Genomic DNA, 19,786 nt, shown 5'->3' with positions numbered 1-19,786 from the left:
GTGGGGGTGAGGATTTAAACTAAAACTTAAAAGCATTCAGCTCTGTTTTTTTTCTCTGACTCTGGCAGAAGCAATCACTCTGCCAAACATATTTCCTACTGGGAGGGAGATCACTTTACAGTTGAGTATTCTGGGCCTCTGAGCAGTTACATTTCCCAGGGCAAATTAATACAGTCTTTCGTTTCTAACTTGTTTTATGAGTTGAGTTAGTGTGAGAGGTCTCCTAGCACCTGATCACCCTGGACACATTGGATAAAAAGTTTCTGGGCTTCCAACTGAGGATAATTAAGACTTTTTGAAGTCTCTTCTTCCACGTGACTCCCAGAGTGATCATTCTAAGATGTGAGTCAGCTCTTGTCACTACTCAGCTTTATTTTTTTAAAAATTAAGGCTCTTTATTATTTTTTTTTAAATTTATTTATTTTTAAATTCTTGGCTGCGTTGGGTCTTCATTGCTGTGCACGGGCTTTCCCTAGTTGCAGAGTGCAGGGGCTACTCTTTGTGGTGTGTGGGCTTCTCATTGCAGTGCCTTGCACAGGCTTCAGTAGTTGTGGCACGCGGGCTTAGTTGCTCCGCAGCATGTGGGATCTTCCTGGACCAGGGCTCGAACCCGCGTACCCTGCATTGGCAGGCAGATTCTTAACCACTGTGTCACCAGGGAAGTCCCTCCTCAGCTTTAATTCCTGCGGCTTAGCATTCCTCTAACACAGGGTAAATTTACAGGGTAAATTCTTTAGCTTGGCATTGGAAGCCTTTCCTGCTCTGTCTCCCTCCTCTCTCCCTGGTTTTATCTCCTTTTAATTCTCTATCTCCCAGAGAAATGAATTACTTGTTGTTGCCCGTATGTAACCATTTTAATCTGTCACTCCCTGTTGTTGCACACGCTGCCTGAAATATCCTTTCCTCCCCCTTTTACTTGAGAAATTCTTTTTGATCCTTTGGAACTCAGGTCGGATTATATCTCCTTCTGGAAGCCTTCCCTGACCATCCCCCAACCTGGAAAGATGCCCCCCTTCTGTGCTTTGTAACCATTTAGCTCTCTAAGCCTCCTCTACTGTCTCTGCATCCCCAGCATGCAAGATAGGGTGAGGCATCACCCTAAATGCACTTTGTGAAGCTACCTTTTCTACACTTTTCTCTTACTAGTTCAGGCAGGTTACATACAAAGAGGAGCAGGTACTATGGTTCCAAGTGACATTGGCTGTGACCTCCAAGCCACCCCCCCCCCCAAACCAATACTTAAGAGAGGTACCCAGGAGAGAACCCAGGAGATAGCCCAGGGTCAGCCCTTGGGGAAGCCAGCTGCTTTCTAGGGCCTTTAGCAGCAGCCTGCCAGAGCAAACCCTAGGCACACCTCTTGCTGGAATAATAATATAATCTCTAATATTTATTGAGTGCCTTCTACTTCCAGGCACTATTCTGACTACATAAACTGTATGCGTATTTATCTCATGTAATCTTCACAGAAAACATGACTGCTGGCACCTGGAGATTGCCCAAGGTCACACAGTAAATGATAAAGTCCAGATTCAAACTAAGCATTCCGTTTCTAGAGCCCATTTTAGTAACCACTCTACATATTGCCTTCTTGGTTTCTGATCTCCAGTTTCCTGCTTAGCTTCTGTGGGAAACCAAATCGCAGGGTCCCAACACAAGTACCAGGAGGCAAGTTTCTCTCCTCCTCATCACCCACTTCTCTCAGGAGGACGGACTCAGGGATGGAACTGAGAATTCTCAGAAGCAGAAGGGGAGCTCCCAAGTGGCATGGGTCTCTGGAGGCTCTAGGAGAGAAAAAGGGACAGCCTGGTGCATGGGAAAAGGCCTGGCTGGACTCGGGGGGAGGGAGCGGGGACTAACCACGAGCCCAGGATTCTGGACCAGACTTTGTCTCTTAGACTCTATGTAACCCTGGGGAAAGACCTTGCTTCTTTCTGAGCCTTAGTTTCCCCATTTGTAAGCCAAGGGTAAATATAGGGCGGGCAGATCCACCTCGGCCAAAAGAGGGGGAATCCTCAGCTCTACTCGGGAAAGGGCCGGGCGTGGACGTTAGGGAGCGGGGTCAGGGAGAAGGCGCTATCTGGGGTCTAGGCCGGTGGGCTTCCTGGAGTTAGGATGAGGTGGGCTTCCGAGCTCAATCCTGCGACCCTATTGCCGTGACAGGGCCGGTCTAAACAGGAGACCGCCGGACCTCTAGTGGGAGGCGGAGCGTGGGCCAGGGTCCCGGCTCTGCGGGATGCGTCCATCCATCCCGCACCTCCTCTGCCTTCCCTAAAGGAGTCGCAGCCCCGAGGGGGTGGAGGTTGCGGGGGACCCAGTAATTGCCCGCCGCGCTGCGGAGACCGCCTGGGAAGCTGCGGCCAGCCTGCCCGAAGAGCATCACGTCATCCTTTCCGCGAGGCGCCCGCCCCCTCCCCGAAGGCGCCTGCGCAGGCGCGGCGGGAGGGGGCCGCGGTGGGGGTTCTCCTCAGCGCTTTACGCCCTTTTCCAGGCTCGCTCCGGCCGCGGCGCTCTCGGCTGGCGGCGGCGGCGGCGCGGAGGGGAAGGCGTCCAGGATGCGGCGCGGGGCGGCCCGGTGCCCCCCTGCCCCGTCACGGCAGCCGCGGCGGCCGCGGGGACCGGGCCAAGGCCGGGGGCGGCGGCCGGAGCCGCGGTAGCGTCGGCGGCGGCGGGAGGGGCGGCCTGAGGGCGGGCGGGCGCCCGGTGCGGGGGCTCCGCGCTCCGCACGGCCCGGCCCGGCTCGGCCCCGGCGCCATGAGCGGCGGCGGCGGCGGCGGAGGGGGCTCGGCGCCCAGTCGCTTCGCCGACTACTTTGTCATCTGCGGGCTGGACACTGAGACCGGGCTGGAGCCGGACGAGCTGTCGGGTGAGTGCGCGCTGAGCCCGGGGCTGCTTCCCCGCGGCCGCCGGGGACCCCCGAGGAAACCACCCCACCTCCGCTTTGTCCCGGGAGCAGGGCGAGGGTCGGTCGGAAGGACCCAGGGCGGGCGCGGGGTAGGGGGCGTCACTCTGGAGGAGGGGAAACGGGCGAGGGCCTCTGAGCCTTGAGGGTTCCGAACGACCCCTGCTCCCCGCTGAGCTGTGGCCAGGTCCTCCCGGACGAGGAGGAGAGAAGGGTTGTCTTCACAGTCTGGTGAAGGTTGAGTGACTTAGTATAAAATAAAGGGAAGCTTGTCCTCGAACACCCATTAGGGAGGGAAGAAGATATCCCACGTCCTGGTGAAAGTAAGTTCCACCCAGACTTAAAAAAAAACAAACAAACCAAAAACTTGGTGAGTTTATCTGGCCTCTTTCCAAGAAGCCTGTGATTGCAGTTCCTCAAAACCGTTGTAACCGAGCGCTGGGCTGGGCCCCCTGGGTTGATGGGACGTGAAGTAATAAAGTGAACTTGGGCCACATCAAGAAGGATGAGAACTCCCTTACGTCTAGAAAGGGCTTGTACCCCGGGGCCGTGCCTTTTTATTGAAAATAATTTATGTCCTTTATGAGGCCAGCGTCATTTGTGAATAAAAGGGCAGCAGCCTAGTTGGAGAGCCTGGGTTGCGTAGTGATGCTTCTCAAGTCATCTTTCGAAGGGAAGTGGTGGGGAAGTGAAGATAGGGCCCAGATCAGATTTGGCACTAATTGCCCAAGAGTGTCAGAATTGTAAAATCCCATGAATTCCACTGCACCGGTGTCAGAGTTGTAAAATCCCCGCGAACTCCACTGCACCGTCATTGGAGCCTTTGAATCTCAAGGTTTGGAAAAGTTTTTGTCTGGAGTGTCCAGTTTGCAGGTTTCATGTGGGTGGAGGTTTGTTGTGTCATCCTGATTTGATGAGAGATACTCCTTTCTACTGTTCTGTCATGATGTATTTACTGTAAAGTTTCTCTCCTGAGGGTGATTATCCTGTTGACTAATTTTACCTTGCTTCAGAGATGACAGGAGAGGTTTTGTGTGGGTTTTTTTTTCCCCCATCAGAAAAATTTCAGTGTTTCTTACGAAAAAAAAAAAAAGGTGCATACTTCGAAATGGACTTCTTTTTTTTTTTAAGTGTGTTGTATCACATTTATTGATTTGCATATGTTGAACCATTCTTAAATCCCAGGGATAAATCCCCCTTGGTCGTGGTGTATGATCCTTTTAATGTGTTATCGAATTTGGTTTGTTAATATTTTATTGAGAATTTTTACACCTATATTCATCAGGGATACTGACCTATAGTTTTTTTTCCTTGTAGTGTCCTTACCTGGCTTTGGTATCAGAGTGGCCTCGTAAAATGAGTTTGGAAGTGTTCTGACCTCTTCAGTTTTTTGGAAGAGTTTGACAAAGATTGATGTTAATTCTTCTTTAAATGTTTGGTAGAATTCACTAGGGATACCATCTGGTCCTTGGTTTTTCTTGTTGGGAGGTTTTTGATTACTGATTCAATTTCCTTACTCATTATTGGTTTGCTTGGATTTTCTATTTTCTCATGATTCAGTCTTGGTAGGTTGTACGTTTCTAGAAATTTATCCATTTCTTTTAGATTGTCCAATTTGTCAAAATGGACTTTTAAAAAAGTGGTAAATTAATGACCTTTAACAAGGTCAGAGCAAATACACTATTTCCTCAAATCAATAGCAGGTGGAGAAAAAATCATGAAGCAGTAATACAGTTAATACTAGGCCTCTTGTTGGGGGTAGTTTTAAGTTCACTTTTTTAGGTCTTCAAATTTTTATAATACTGATGTTAATTTTTCATGTGTGTTTCCTATTTGTTAAATTTGTGACTTTGCGATGTATCAATAGTTGTTGGAATTCAGTTCATGGTACTGGAGCTAGAAGGGACCTCAGAGAGGAAAATGAAGCCCAGGAAGGACAGTAGGGCCTATGTCCTGTTAGTTAATTGCTTGACTTTGATCCAGTGCTCCTCTTGTGACACTAAACTGCATCTCATTGCTTGGCTGGGTCTTTAGAAAACACTAACATGTTGAGAAAGACTAAAAATGACACAGTTCTCCCCAGTAAAAGAAACTTTAAATTGGTGGAATAAACCAGTGTTATTTTTATGTTGTGCCTTTAAGTGTCTATTAAATTATATAGACATTCGATTTTCAAAAATAAAGAGAATGTTTTGCAAATGGTAAAGCTTAGGAGTGGAGCCGGGAAGTGATTTGTCAGTGAGAGCATGGGTTTTGGGGTTAAACATTCTTGCTCTGCTGTTGACTAACTCTGTGACTGGGGGCCAAGTTAGATAACTCTGCTGGGGTCCTCATTATGAAAAAGAGAATGTAAATAAAAAGTGTCTCATCAAGTAGACTCTCAAAAGGTTAATTCTCTTTTAGTGAATATCTGTTAATTATGTGGCTTTTCAGCAAGCTCAAATTATATACCTGTGAAAGCTTATTGAGAGAATAAAGAAGGGGGGGGATGAGCTGTATAAAATGTGTAAGGAAAGGTATTTTTCTGTCTTTTTAAGTGTGGTTGCAGTAGTGGAATGCCAAGACTATTTATTCAATAGGTGGCCTTTGTTAGAATAAGCACTGATTGAAGGATTTCTTCTTTTCCTTCATTTCATTTCTGGTCGGTTGATAGGGGAATCTGGACTACCCAGAGGGAATCTTTGAGGAAAACAAAACAGAATACAAATAGCTCTTTGCGGGTCAGTCTTGCGACTCTCCAGGGTGCATTTTCTCTCTGCCTTATAGCTCCTAAACTGATGATGTCACGGTAAGTGAAACTACAGGAAATTGTGAATTGCACCCAGGTTCTCTAGGGAGGTACCAAGGAGTCTATGTTCTCTACAAGCAAATTAAGTTATATACATCAGATAGCTTCTATACTCTAGGAGTGAATCCAGAACAAGCAGATCAAAGATGCTCAGTGTTCCTTCTGGCTTTATGGAGAAAGGTTAAGATTCATTTTTTTCTGTTTGCAGCAATAAGCATAGAGCTTGCTGTGTTGAATACAGACTCTGATCATTGAATTTATAGGAGTCTCTCCGTGTCACCTCTCCCCTTTCCTCTAGACTTAAGCATTTAGGCAAGTCATGTAGTTATTTGTTGTGCAAGGAACAGAGGAAGATATGAAAATTAATTTTGTTTTCTCTTCTGGTTAGTTGAGGGAGTACTTTGGATTGAAGGAGAGAAAGGTAATCTATTGGTGAAGCAGAAGTCTAGCCAACTTTAGGAAATGGTATCTGCTTGTTAGCTTTTTGAGTTTGTCAAGGAGATAAGCAAATCTGGAAAAAACGTTTTTGATTTTCATTTTTCGTTATTGTTGGCCCATTCTAAGTGGGGAGGCAGATGGTAGTAGAGTCCAGTCCCTCTTTCTGCCTCTTTGATGGATGGGTGTCCTGGGCATCTTCATTTTCCCTTTTTCTTCTTATGGTCACCACCAGGTAACTGCAGGAGAAGGTTTACCATGACATGGGAGTCCTGAGTTTGCTTTCCCTATCTCTGCCTGAGAGTTAAGTTTCCAGAATGCTAATAACCTGTTTCTTACTATGGAATCTTTACGTTCCTCTGCACTGACCTGCACCCAGCATTGAGATATAAGTATCCTAGGTTTATGCATCCACTACTGCAGTTTCCCAGGCTCTGAGTGGTGGGTCTTGCCAAGAATTGAAGAGAGGGCTTAGGAACATAGATAGTTGGGAAACTGGCCAGTGTCCTGTATGAACCTGCTTAGAACACTGACATACCCTGAAATCATCTCTTAATGTCATCATTAGAAGAGAGAAAAAATGCTCCCTGTCCAGGAAAGCCAGAGGACTGGTCAGATCCTACTTCTCCTTAACTATATTGGGCAATGAAATTAGAACAACAGAATCACGGAATGTCAAACATGGAAGCTCTCTTAGAGACTATATAACCTTCTGATTTTACAGATGAGGAAACTGAGGCTCTGAGAAAGTTGGAGAATATTTGTTTCCCTTGCCACGTTTTATCCTTCTTTTCTCTTACTTGAGTGATGCTTTGCATGCTTTGCAGTAGTTTGATGAGTGTGGGGGAGACAAGTAAAATACTTGTCTGGCAGGGGCAGTAGCAGACATGGCAGTCTTGTCTAGTGCAGGTTTCCGTTTCATGTTAAGCAAGAATACTGTGCATGATTATCAAGAGAGAGATCTTAATTTTTTTTGTCTTTTTCTTTTTTAATATAGTTTTAAAAATTTGTTTATTTTATTTATTTTTGACTGCGTTGGGTCTTCGTTGCTGCGCGCGGGCTTTCTGTAGTTGAGGCGAGTGGGGGCTACTCTTCGTTGTGGTGCACGGGCTTCTCATTGCAGTGGCTTCTCTTGTTGTGGAGCACGGGCTCTAGGCGTGCGGGCTTCAGTAGTTGTGGCACACTGGCTCAGTAGTTGTGGCTCGCGGACCTATTTGCTCCGTGGCATGTGGGATCTTCCTAGACCAGGGTTCGAACCCGTGTCCCCTGTGTTGGCAGGCGGATTCCCAACCACTGCGCCACCAGGGAAGCCTAGCTTTTTCTTTTAATGTAATTTCACACCAAACATTGACATGAATGGTACAAAGAACTTCAGTACATCCTTTTTCCAGAGTCACTGTTAACATTTTGCTCCAGTTGCTTTATCACTTATATATGTGTCTTATCTTTCTAATATATAAAAAATCTTTATTGAGATTTAATTTTATTTAAAGTACACAATTCAGTGTTTTTTAGTATATTCAGAGTTGTGAAAGCATGACTAAAATCAATTTTAGAATATTTTCATCAGCCTCCCCCCAAAACCTATACCCTTTAGCAGTTACTTCCCATATCCTTCCAACTCCCTAACACCCCAGCTCTAAGCAACCACTAATCTACTTTTTTTTTTCCTCCTCGGGTGAAAAAACTTTTATTTTCTTATCACCAAATCAGTACTAGTTCACATCATTATTCTTCACATCCATGATAATAAGAACAACTTAATCTCTTCATAGTAGTTAACATTTTAATATAGATCCTTCTAGACCTTTTATTAAAATGAAAGTTATTTTTGTTATTGTACTTATAATTTCGTAAAAACAGGTGCTGATGAGTTGGAGAAAGAAGAGAGTTTGAGGGCAGTAGGTTGATTGGGAACCACTAATCTACCTTTGATCTTTATGGATTTGTCTATTCTGGATATTTCATATAAATGGAATCATACAATGTATGGTCTTTTGTGATTGGCTTCTTTCACCTAGCATGTTTTCAAGGTTCATCTATGTTGTAGCATGTATCAGTATATCATTTCTTTTTATGGCTGAATGATATTGTATAAATATACCACATTTTACTTATCATAAGTTGATGGACATTTGGGTGATTTATATACTTTTTGGTTATTATAAATAATGCTACTGTAAACATTTGTGTACATATATTTGTGTGGACATATGTTTTCATATCTCTTAGGTATATACCTAGGAGTGGAATAGCTGGGTCGTATGGCAATTCTATGTTTAACCTTTTGAGAAATTGCAGACTGTTTTCCAAAACAGCTGCACCGGTTTACATTCCCACTAGCAGTGTTTGAGGGTTCCACACTCTATATCCTCACCAACACTTATTATCTTTTTGCTCATGGGCATCCTAGTGGGTGTAAAGTGGGTATCTAGTGGGTATCTCAGTGTGGTTTTGATTTGCATATTCTTGATGACTAAGAAGGATGTCTTATTTAAAAGAAAAAAAAAGTTATCTCCTCTCAGAGATGAAGTGGATATAAAAAGTTTGATGAGCCAGTTTCAAACAGGGAGTCAATTTGAAATAACCTTAATTTTTATTTTCCTCTACCAATCTGGTCAATTCAGCACAGATTCTCTCATGATCATTTTATAAAGGCATCCCTGCTCCGAAGCTCAGACTCCTAGCTGAAGCAAAACTCAAATCCTGGTAGCTTACATCAGGCATCTGTGGATACTTCCAGAGTTCAGGGTAGAAGGGGGAGATTTCCTAAGTTAGGTCATGTGTTTCCTTTTATAAGGTAGAGCAAATAAGAAGTCAAGAGGAGACACTACTAGCACACAGAAAACAATTACAGAGCATCCCCAAGGCGATTTAAAATTATATGCTAAATTTAGTTGGAGAGGCTATATTTTTAACATAAGAGCACCCTACTTCACACTCTCTCAGGTAGGGAGGATCACATTGAAGGTAAGTGGATTTTACTTTAATAACAATGGGGCTCTGTTCCTCTCTTCTTAGGAGGAAATCCCGAGTCACTGTGTTTCGTGCTTAAACCAAATTCTCTTAGACTCTGTTCCGCCCTTCCTTCCTTCTGTACTAGATTATAAATAAAGGTTTCTTTGCCTAGGGCCTCCTTCGGCAATACCCATTTCCAGTCCTATATCCTTTTATAAGCTTGTTTTTTTTGCTAACTCTAGTGGAAGGTGTACTTGTACTTGGCTTGGCTTCTCAATTCCTGTTGCCATCCCTGGATTTGAATTACTGTCAGGTGGTCTTAGAGGTCTCTCAGGAACCCAGGTACACATGAGGGAACCTATACTTGATATGTTTTAGGTTACTGCTGATATGGCGTAGGACCTAGTAAAAGAGAGAAAGCCTTGCCCTTTAGAAGCTGGTGACTTCTTGTGGAATTCAGTGATTACACAGAGACTATCGTTGCCAGATTTTTAGGTTTAGTTCTCAAAAGTTATTAAGTGAGGCAGTTACTGGTCAAATGTCTATGTTCCAGATGTTTTGTGATGACTGATTTTAGTTTGGAGTATACAGAACCCTGGACTGGGTTTGTGAGTGTCAGGGTCCTGTCGTGGTGGAAAATGGGGGCATGTGCTAGCTTTCAAGCTATTTTCTTCCAAGTGTGCTTCCAAGGGGTCGGGTATGGCTCCAGGAAGTTAGATGGGAACAGCTATGGTTTAGACCATCAAGTTTCTCAAATGTTATACTTAGGATATTTGCTTGATGGTCATCCACGGGATCTATCATAGTTTCTTGTTAAAGAGAGCCAGGTTAGTAATTCCTGTTTGTTTGTTTCGTTCATTAGTGCGATGGGAAATTCAGGTCAAAATTTTGCTAGGCCATCTGTGGTCTACTGAATGGGCTGAACTAGTTGCATTAGTCTAAAATGTTTTCATGGAGTGCTGAGAGGCTGAGAGCAGGGAGATGTGTGGCGGTTCCTCTTTTTTTAAAATTTATTTATTTTTTAAATTAGTTAATTAATTTATTAGTTATATTTGGTTGCATTGGGTCTTCGTTGCTGCGTGCGGGCTTTCTCTAGTTGCGGTGAGCGGGGGCTGCTCTTCGTTGCGGTGCGCAGGCTTCTCATTGCGGTGACTTCTCTTGTTGCGGAGCACGGGCTCTAGGCCGTACGGGCTTCAGTAGTTGCAGCACGTGGGCTCAGTAGTTGTGGCTTGCAGGCTGTAGAGCGCAGGCTCAGTAGTTGTGGTGCACGGGATTAGTTGCTCCATGGCATGTGGGATCTTCCCGGACCAGGGCTCGAACCCGTGTCCCCTGCATTGGCAGGCAGGTTCTTAACCACTGTGCCACCAGGGAAGCCCCTGGAGGTTCCTCTTATTAAGCTTCATCCCTCTGTGAGTGTGGGATTTCTTGTTTTCTAAACTACTTCTAGGTGGCAAAACATAATATAAGTGTGCATTCATTTATATTGGTCACAGAATCAAAAACTGTCAGAGCTAGATCTGAGATAGTCCAGCCACCACTTTTGACAGATGGTAATGATTAATATTTGTAAATGATTTAATAGTTTTTAAACAGTTTTTAATATTTTCAGTCCCCTTTGAAAATATAATTTTTTGTCCACTGTTACCCAGAAAGTTAGAAAGAACTGTTAGAATCCAGGTCTGTCTGCTGTCTCACCAGTGATGAGATTATTCTTTTTTTTTTTTGGCTGCGTCATGTGGCTTTCAGGATCTTAGTTCCCCGACCAGGGATTGAACCTGAGCCCTCAGCAATGAAAGCCCAGAGTCCTAACCACTGGACCGCCAGGGAATTCCCGAGATTATTCTTTTAAAATGATAGACTTGGGAATACTGAAGCAATGGCTTAATCACTGAGTAGCAGAGCTGTGGCATGGCCTCTTTGATCAGTCCCCAACCCACAATGCAGTAGAGGAACTCTGTCAGGGGAGGAGTCAGGTCACTCGTTTTTTGAATTGTAGTTAAGGCTGGTTGTTATTTTTTATATATATATTTTCCTGTCTCCCTATTCTTATCAGTTCTGGAAATGTTTTTCTTAGACCAAATAGTTACTGGGGCTTTGTTTCTAAGAAGTTCTGTTTTTTGTGTGGCTGTTTCAGGATATTTTATGCTGTTTGTCTGAGGTCTGTTTTCTTTGAAAAGAAAAAAAAGAGGTTTGCACCTACTAACCTCAGAAATCCCTCAGTGTAGCCTGCAGGTTGCATCTTTTTGTGGTTGTTGTTGGGTGCTGGCTATGACTTCTGATTTACCATATTCTTTATAATGAAGGGTAATGGGAAGCAACTAAGAAACTTTCAGGATTTTTTGTTCTTTTGAATTTTTGAATTTTATTTAATTTATTTTTTTATACAACAGGTTCTTATTAGTTATCTGTTTTATACATATTAGTGTATACGTGTCAATCCCAATATCCCAGTTCATCCCACCACCACCACCTCCCCTGCCACTTTCTCCCTTGGTGTCCATACGTTTTGTTCTCTACATCTGTGTCTCTATTTCTGCCCTGCAAACCGGTTCATCTGTACCATTTTTCTAGGTTCCACATATATGCGTTAATATACGATATTTGTTTTTCTCTTTCGGACTTACTTCACTTTGTATGACAGTGTCTAGATCCATCCACGTCTCTACAAATCACCCAATTTCGTTCCTTTTTATGGCTGAGTAATATTCCATTGTATATATGTACTACATCTTCTTTATCCATTCGTCTGTCGATGGGCATTTAGGTTGCTTCCATGACCTGGCTATTGTAAAGAAACTTTCAGGATTTTTAAAGTCAGGAAGACAGAGAAGGAAATGATTTAGAAATAATAATCATAAGCCATGATTTATAAGTGGATAAACCCAATTTACAACAAATTACATTCATTAAAGACAGTAATACATTAGAATTACTCTCCAGGAATGTCAAAAGAATTGGTTCCTTTCTCAGTTGTGTCATCTCTGGTGTCCTTTTTTTCTTTATTTTTGTAGTTTTAGAATAATGGCTTTCTAACAATGTCATGAAGATAGGTATTAATTATCGTTATATTGTTGAAGAAAACCAGAGGTTTTATTTTGAGTAAGTTAAATGTCTCTTTTCTTGTTTTCCCCATAGTCTTTTTTTTTTTTAATTAAAAAAAATATTTATTTATTTATTTATTGGCTGCATCAGGTCTTAGTTGTGGCACGCGGGATATTTTGTTGCAGCGCATGGGCCCTTTGTTGCAGTGTGTGGGCTTCTCTCTAGTTGTGGCACACAGGTTCATTAGTTGTGGCGCACGGGCTCATTAGTTGTGGAGCATGGGCTTAGTTGCCCCATGGCATGTGGGATCTTAGTTCCCTGACCAGGGATCAACCCGACGTCTCCTGCATTGCAAGACGGATTCTTAACCACTGGACCACCAGGGAAGTCCCTTCCCTGGAGTCTTTGACAATGACCATTACATTAAAATTTTTTTTCCTGATTATAAAAACCATAGGTCATTATACAAATTTAAAAATGACAGAACTATGTTATAACTTCTCTTGTCCCAGAGTCAGGTAGACAAATTTCTGAGCTTTGCTAGAAGAAATGCTTTACATAGTAGGTATTTGATAAAGATTTGTATTAATTATGAAAAGGTAAAGGCTGCTTATTCAGATTTTCAAAGAATTGTATGTAATCCTATCTATATATTTTTCTGATATAAGGCATAGTACTTAACTTTTTAGAACTTAAAGAAGCCAGACTTCCACAACTTTTCTAAGTGCTAAGTAATAAAGAAGGTGGGGTCTGTAGAGGAGAAGAGTAGCAATGATTGTTTACCCATACTCAAAAAGCTGAGGGTCAGCGTCAGATTTAGAGGTAAGATGGTGATGGGAGAGGCATTTTGTATTGCACTGTGATTATTTTGTAATTTTTAATGTATAAAGCTAAATTTTATAATAGTTCAGATGAACCTTTTTTTAAAAAAATGAATCTAGTTTTAGTTTATTTAACCAGTCCCGTGGACTTAGGATCACAATCTCTTATTGGGAAAAATAAAACAAATACCTAGAAGTATCACCTGCTAAACTGACATCCATCCAGTTTTGCTTAACTCTGAGGTTCTGTATGTTCAAATGGTATTTAATCCCTTTCTTTGCTAAGTAATTAACCTAGTATTCTTCTTTTGCCCCCATTTTCTCTCATCTCTGTGAAACACATTCTTTCCACTGCACTTTTATTGTGTGGAAAGTTGGTATTTAAGCATTTGTAGTTTTATCTTCTAGAAGAATGTTTAGTGTTTTGTGGAGGATTGTTGGTCTCCTGGTCTAGCTCTGTTGGCTGCTTAGCTCAGTTGGTTATGAGTGTGATGAATTTAATAAGGCCAGGGTCATTGAGTCAGTCTTGGTAAGGACCAGTTAGCTTTGTTTACCCACTTTTGTACTAGCCTCAGCTGACCATCCCACTCACAAGTACACTGCAGTTAATGGGGAACACAGGCAAGGAATGAGGCTAGACTCAATCCCTGATAACTAAATTAATAGCTATTTATTGTTTAGTGAATACATTTCAATTCTAGGTACCAAATGACATTATCCTCGCTTTACGGATTAGGAAACTAAAGTGCAGAGAATTTAAATAACATGCTTGAGTTCACATAGCAAGAATTGGGAACCTCTTTTCCCTGTCTCTAAAGTCCTCTACCATATACCTTTCTGTTATTGAAAGACCAACTCAGTGATGGGACACTTGTTTGCATACATGTGTGAGATAGAGTTGCTGTTCTTGTGGAGCTCATAGTCTTCTGACCAGTCAGGCATATATAAACCAATAGCTGTGGAAAAGGATCAGTTCCTTAAGTGAGGAGCAGATAATGAGGTGTTGCTGGGGTTCAGGAGAGGGAAAGAGTTCTGTTCTCTAGCTTTGTAGTTTATGTCTTGCAAAATTTGCTGTAGAGGGCTTAGCTCTGGCTGTGACCCTGAACAAAAACATGGTCTCTCATGTATTCATTGATTAGTTCAATGCTCATTTAATATGTGCAAAAACACCTTTGGCCTATACATAAGTTATAGACTCTGAGGTTTGGAAAAAACATATTTGAAGGTCAACCATGTAAGGAGTGGTATTTTCTCTCTTTAAAAATAAAACTTTAAATTATAAAGTACATATTTCTTATAGGGAACTTAGAAATTATAGAAAGGTACAGAAATAAGTCACTCACGAGTGACTATTCAGAATTAAGCTTGTAGCATTTTGATGTCTTTTTGTAGTTCCTTCCAATTTTTAAAAATTTGTATTGCAGTCTGCCTTAAGCACAAATCCTAAGTATATAGCTTGATTTATTTTTACATCTGTTTACATGTGTATAATCATCACCGATATTCTTTCCAGTTTTTACTATATGTGGGTGTATGTGTGTATACTTTTACATACTGTGATAAGGCGAAATGTAAACGTTTTGTTTTGATTTTGTTTTTCACTTAATGTCCTGTCATGAATATTTCTCAATATCAGCAAGTATTCTCCTGAAATTTTATTGTGCCTAGTTAAGAGTTAATTAATTACAAGTAATAGAAACTCATTCAAACAAGCTGAAGTAAAAAGGGGATTTATTTCAAATTATAACATTCTATATATTTATAAATAACATCTTAAAAAGTATCCCACATCAGTACAAAGATCTTTCAGGTGAATATATTCAAATTTTTCTTTCATCAAATACCCTTGTACAAGTATTTTTACACTTGTGGGAGTCATTGTATGGGATTAATTGCTAAAACTAGACTGTGAGTCCAAGGAATAATGTACCTTTTACGTTTTAATAGATATTGCCAAATTGCCCTCTTCAAAAGGTTAGCCTCTCACCAACAATAAGATTCTACCAATTTTTTCTCTACATCTGTAACAAAATATTAACTGCTTTTCTAAAATGTTTTCAATCTGCTGGGAAGAAAATGTGTGTTTTAATCTAAATTTAATTATTTGTGAGGCTGAGTATCTTTTCATATATTTCATGTACACTTGTGTATTTCATGTTTTACTCCTTCAATGAATTACCTGTTCAGTCCTTTTGTTCGTATTTCTGTTGTGTTGTTTATCTTTTTCTTATTGATTTGCAGAAACTTTATCTCTTAGGAATATTTTGATTCTCAGGAAATACCTCAAAAACACTTGCAGTGAAAAAAAATATGTGTACACTAATATAGAGTTATAAAATTGAGATCATAAGAGAAAAAAAGTGTTGTATCCTGCTTTTTAAATTTACTACTATATGTTGATCATTTTCCCATGTTTTTAAATATGTCTTGAATAGTTTTCTCATGCCATTAAGTATTCTTCATAAACATGATTTTAATTGTTATTTGATTCCAAAGTATGAGTGAACTGTAAAATTTTGATGATTACTTGGCACTTGGGTGGTTTGTTTATACTTTTTAATGATAAATAATTTTACAACGTGTATACTTTATACAAATCTGTGTGTCTGTTGCTTTAGTATATATAACAGTAAGACAGTTATTAAGTCAAATTAGATGAACCTTTAAGCACATTTCATGTGTAATGATGAATTTCTTCTTGAAAGTGCTATACCAATTTATGCTCACTTCTAGCTTGCCATCATTTATGTGTGTATATATATATATATATATATATTTTTTTTTTTGGTGGGGGTGGTAGATTACACATAACATAAAATTTACCATTTTAACCATTTAACACAGTTCAGTGGCATTTAGTACATTTCACAATATTGTGCAGCCATCACCATTATGATATATATAACATGTTCATCACCCCAAAAGGAAACCTGTACTCATTGAACAGTCACTCCCTATTCCTTCCTCCCCCAAACCCCCGACAACCTCTAATCTGCTTTCCGTTTCTTTGAATTTGCCTATTCTAGATATTTCATATAAATGGAATCATACAATATATGGCCTTTTGTGACTGGCTTCTTTCACTTAGCATAATGTTTCCAAGGTTTATCCATGTTGTAGCCTAAATTAGTACCTCATTCCTTCCATTATATGGCTATTATTGTATATATGAATGTTTATTCATCCATCTCTTGATGGACACTTGGGTTGTTTCCACTTTTTGGCTATTATGAATAGTGCTGCTGTGAGCATTTGTGTTCAAGGTTCTGTAGCAACACCTGTTTGAGTATACACCCAGGAGTGGAATTGTTGGGTCATATGGTAACTCTGTGTTTAATCTTTTGAAGAACTGCCAAACTATTTTCCACAGTGACTGCACCATTTTACATTCACACTGTCAACACACGAGGGCTCTACTTTCTCCACATCCTCACTAATTCTCATTATTTTCCTTTTTTGGGCTATCACTATTATTATTATTATTATTTTTATCATTATGTTTTAATCTGTATTTCTTTGACTACTACTAAGGTAGATTTTTAAAAAAGCTATTTATTAATCCTTTGTATTTGTATCGTGAATTGTCTGTGTATGCTTTTTATAATTTCTCTTATTGCTCTTTTTTTGTGGGGGATTGGGGAGGGTTGAGGTTGGGGTACTTTTGAAGGATAATTATGGATTTCTTTTGCTTAGGAAAGCTGGTGAGTTTGCTACAGAAGTAAGGGGTAAAAAAATGTGGTTTGGAGGGTGTATTAGTTTCCTATGGCTGCTGCAACAGATTACCATAAACTGGGCTGCTTAAAACAATAGTGATTTTTTTTTTTTTCCCCTCTGTTCTGGAGGCCAGAAGTCCAAATTCAAGGTGTCAGCAGGCTGCATTCCCTCAGAGGGCCCTGGGGAGAATAATTCTTTGCCTCTCCCAGCTTCTGGTGGCTGCCAGCATTTCTTGGCTTCTGGCCACATCACTCACATCTTTACATCACCATCACCTTTGTGTCTTCTCTGTGTGTCTATCTTATAAGGATACTTCTCTTTGGATTTAGGGCCCACTCAGCTAATTCAGGATGATCTTCTCATCTCAAGATCTTTGATAACATCTGTAAAGATCTTTTCAAATAAGATAATATTCACGGGTTCTGGGGAGTACGATGTGGACATATCTTTTTTGGGGCCAGCATTCCACCCACTACAGAGGGGCTAAAGGGTAGGTCTTGAATTTCTCCAAGTGTGAGCAAGAAGCAGAGAGGAGTAAAAAGGAGAGCCTAGGAAGAATACTTAGGAAAGAAGAAACTAGTATCACCATTGCTCTGTACTGTTACTACACTTGGCATTGAGAAATACCATTGGACTTTTTTTGGCCGTGCTGCTCGGCTTGTGGGATCTTAGTTCCCCGACCAGGGATTGAACCTGGGGCATGGCAGTGAAAGCGCTGAGTCCTAACCCCTGGACTGCCAGGGAACTCTCTAGGACTGTTTTTTTAAATTAAAGTATAGTTGATTTACAGTGTTATACCATAGGATTTTAGGATAAAAATGACTTAGGTCCATTTGTCAGAAGCCATGTAACTCCGACAAAAATCAAACTTCTGTTTTGGTAGAACATTCTTATCTATAATAAAGTATTTCTTTAGCACAGTGATGTTGGAACCAGTCAGATATGTTGTCATTGTCATCAGTAATCACTGTCTTATCTAGGCCTTGTATTTGTACTATATTCTTTTAATATAGGCAACAAAGGCTCATAAAAGAGAAGCAAGAGCTGTTTAGACTTTCCAAACCTCTCATTTTACAGAGGAAGAACATGTGGCTGGGAGGATTTTTTTTTGGGGGGGGGAGGGTTTTGAATAATTTGTCTGGGTTCCCACAGCTGGTTAGTTAACTTAGCACTGAAACTTGAATTTGGGGTCCCTTAATTCTTAGGTGAGTGTTGTTTCCCATGATATGGTATACAAACTGTGCAAACTGTTAAAGAAGTAAATATTTGTGAATCTATATCTGTATCTATATTGGTCTCCTCTCCTTAAAGCTGAGGTTCTCTGCTGGGATAGTAAAGGATATAGTGTAGCCTAAAAGTTACATCTGTCACCTGGATCAGAATCTTCCATTTACTGTTTGTGTGACCTTGGGTGATTTACTTCTCTGTGTTTTTTTTTTTTTAATTAATTAATTTATTTATTTATTTATGGCTGTGTTGGGTCTTCGTTTCTGTGCGAGGGCTTTCTCTAGTTGTGGCAAGCGGGGGCCACTCTTCATCGCGGTGCGCGGGCCTCTCACTATCGCGGCCTCTCTTGTTGCGGAGCACAGGCTCCAGACGCGCAGGCTCAGTAATTGTGGCTCACGGGCCCAGCTGCTCTGCGGCATGTGGGATCTTCCCAGACCAGGGCTCGAACCCATGTCCCCTGCATTAGCAGGCAGATTCTCAACCACTGCGCCACCGGGGAAGCCCTTCTCTGTGTTTTAATTACTTCTTTTTTTTTTTTGTAAATTTATTCATTTTATTTATTTTTGGCTGCGTTGGGTCTTTGTTGCTGCACGCGGGTTTCTCTAGTTGTGGCAAGTGGGGGCCACTCTTCGTCGCTTTGCACGGGCTTCTCATTGTGGTAGCTTCTCTTGTTGCAGAGCATGGGCTCCAGGTGCGTGGGCTTCAGTAGTTGTGGCACGTGGGCTCAGTGGTTGTGGCTCGTGGGCTCTAGACTGCAGGCTCAGTAGTTGTGGTGCACGGGTTTAGTTGCTCCGCAGCATGTGAGATCTTCCAGGACTAGGGCTCGAACCCGTGTGCCCTGCATTGGTAGGTGGACTCTCAACCACTGTGCCACCAGGGAAGCCCTAGTTACTTCGTTTTTAAAATGGAAATAAAACCTATCTCTTAGGATTCTTGTAGGATTAAATAAGTTAATACATTAAATGGCTTGGAATAGTGCTTGGCACATGATGAGTATCCATTAAATGTTTGCTATTGCTAACATTTTTATTCTTTGCATCACTTAATTTTCTATATAATTTTGACATTGTTGGGAAGTGGAAATGGGGTAATAGTACTACATGCATTATCTCATTTGGGCCTGTTAGCAACCATATGAGAGAAGTTCTATTTTTCCCATTTTATGGATGAGGAAACTGAGGCACAACACAATTAATTTGCCTGAGGTCATACAGCTAATATTCAGAAAGGCTGGGGTTTGAACTCAGATCTGTCAGAATCTGGAGTTTATGCTTTAAAAAAAAAGTAAAACTTTACTAAGGAAACAAACAAACAAACATAGTACAGTACACGTCAAGTGTACGCTGTGATATATTTTCACAAACTGAGCACACCCGTGTTGCCAGAACCCCAGAATCCTTCCTTGTGCTTCTTCCAGTCCGTAATTGCCCTCCCACCCACCAAAGGTAACCACTGTTCTGACTTCTAACAGCATAAATTAGTTTTGCCTGTCTTTGTACTTTATATAAATGTAACCATACACTATGTGCTCTTTCGTGTCTGGATTTTTCTTTGCACAACGTTATGTCTGAGAGGTTCATTCATACTGTTATATGCAGTTTCAGATTGATCATTCTCACTGCTGTGTTTCCTATCGTGTAAACTATTCCATAATTTCTCTTTCAATTCCACTGTTGTTGACACTTGGATAGTGTCTAGATTTTGAGTGTTACAATAGTGATATGTTATGAACTTTTCCTGTATGTGCCTTTTTGGTGAACATGCACTTTGTCCTGTTGAGTACATACCTAGGAGTGGAGTTGCTGGGTCATAGGTTTATGTTCAGCTTCAGTAGATACTGCCGTGCTGTTTTCCACAGTAGTTGGATCAATTTACATTCTCAGTTGCAGTGCATGAGAGTGT

The 19,786-nt window shown here is 41.2% G+C and overlaps 1 protein-coding gene across 2 annotated transcripts in view; it reads left to right on the top strand.

The window, feature by feature from the left end:
* The first annotated feature begins 2,702 nt into the window (after positions 1 to 2,702).
* Positions 2,703 to 19,786, top strand: part of DENND5A (DENN domain containing 5A) — a 108,903-nt gene continuing 91,819 nt past the window's right edge. For both annotated transcript variants that reach the window (XM_036860165.1, XM_036860164.1), the window contains exon 1: positions 2,703 to 2,863. In XM_036860165.1, coding sequence (XP_036716060.1) covers positions 2,752 to 2,863 — 112 coding nt within the window. In that variant the 5' untranslated portion in view covers positions 2,703 to 2,751. The remainder of the gene's footprint in view (positions 2,864 to 19,786) is intronic.

This window comes from Balaenoptera musculus, chromosome 8, assembly GCF_009873245.2.
Source record: "Balaenoptera musculus isolate JJ_BM4_2016_0621 chromosome 8, mBalMus1.pri.v3, whole genome shotgun sequence".
In the NCBI taxonomy this organism is placed as follows: Eukaryota; Metazoa; Chordata; class Mammalia; order Artiodactyla; family Balaenopteridae; genus Balaenoptera; species Balaenoptera musculus.
This window is presented reverse-complemented; position numbering and strand designations above follow the sequence as displayed.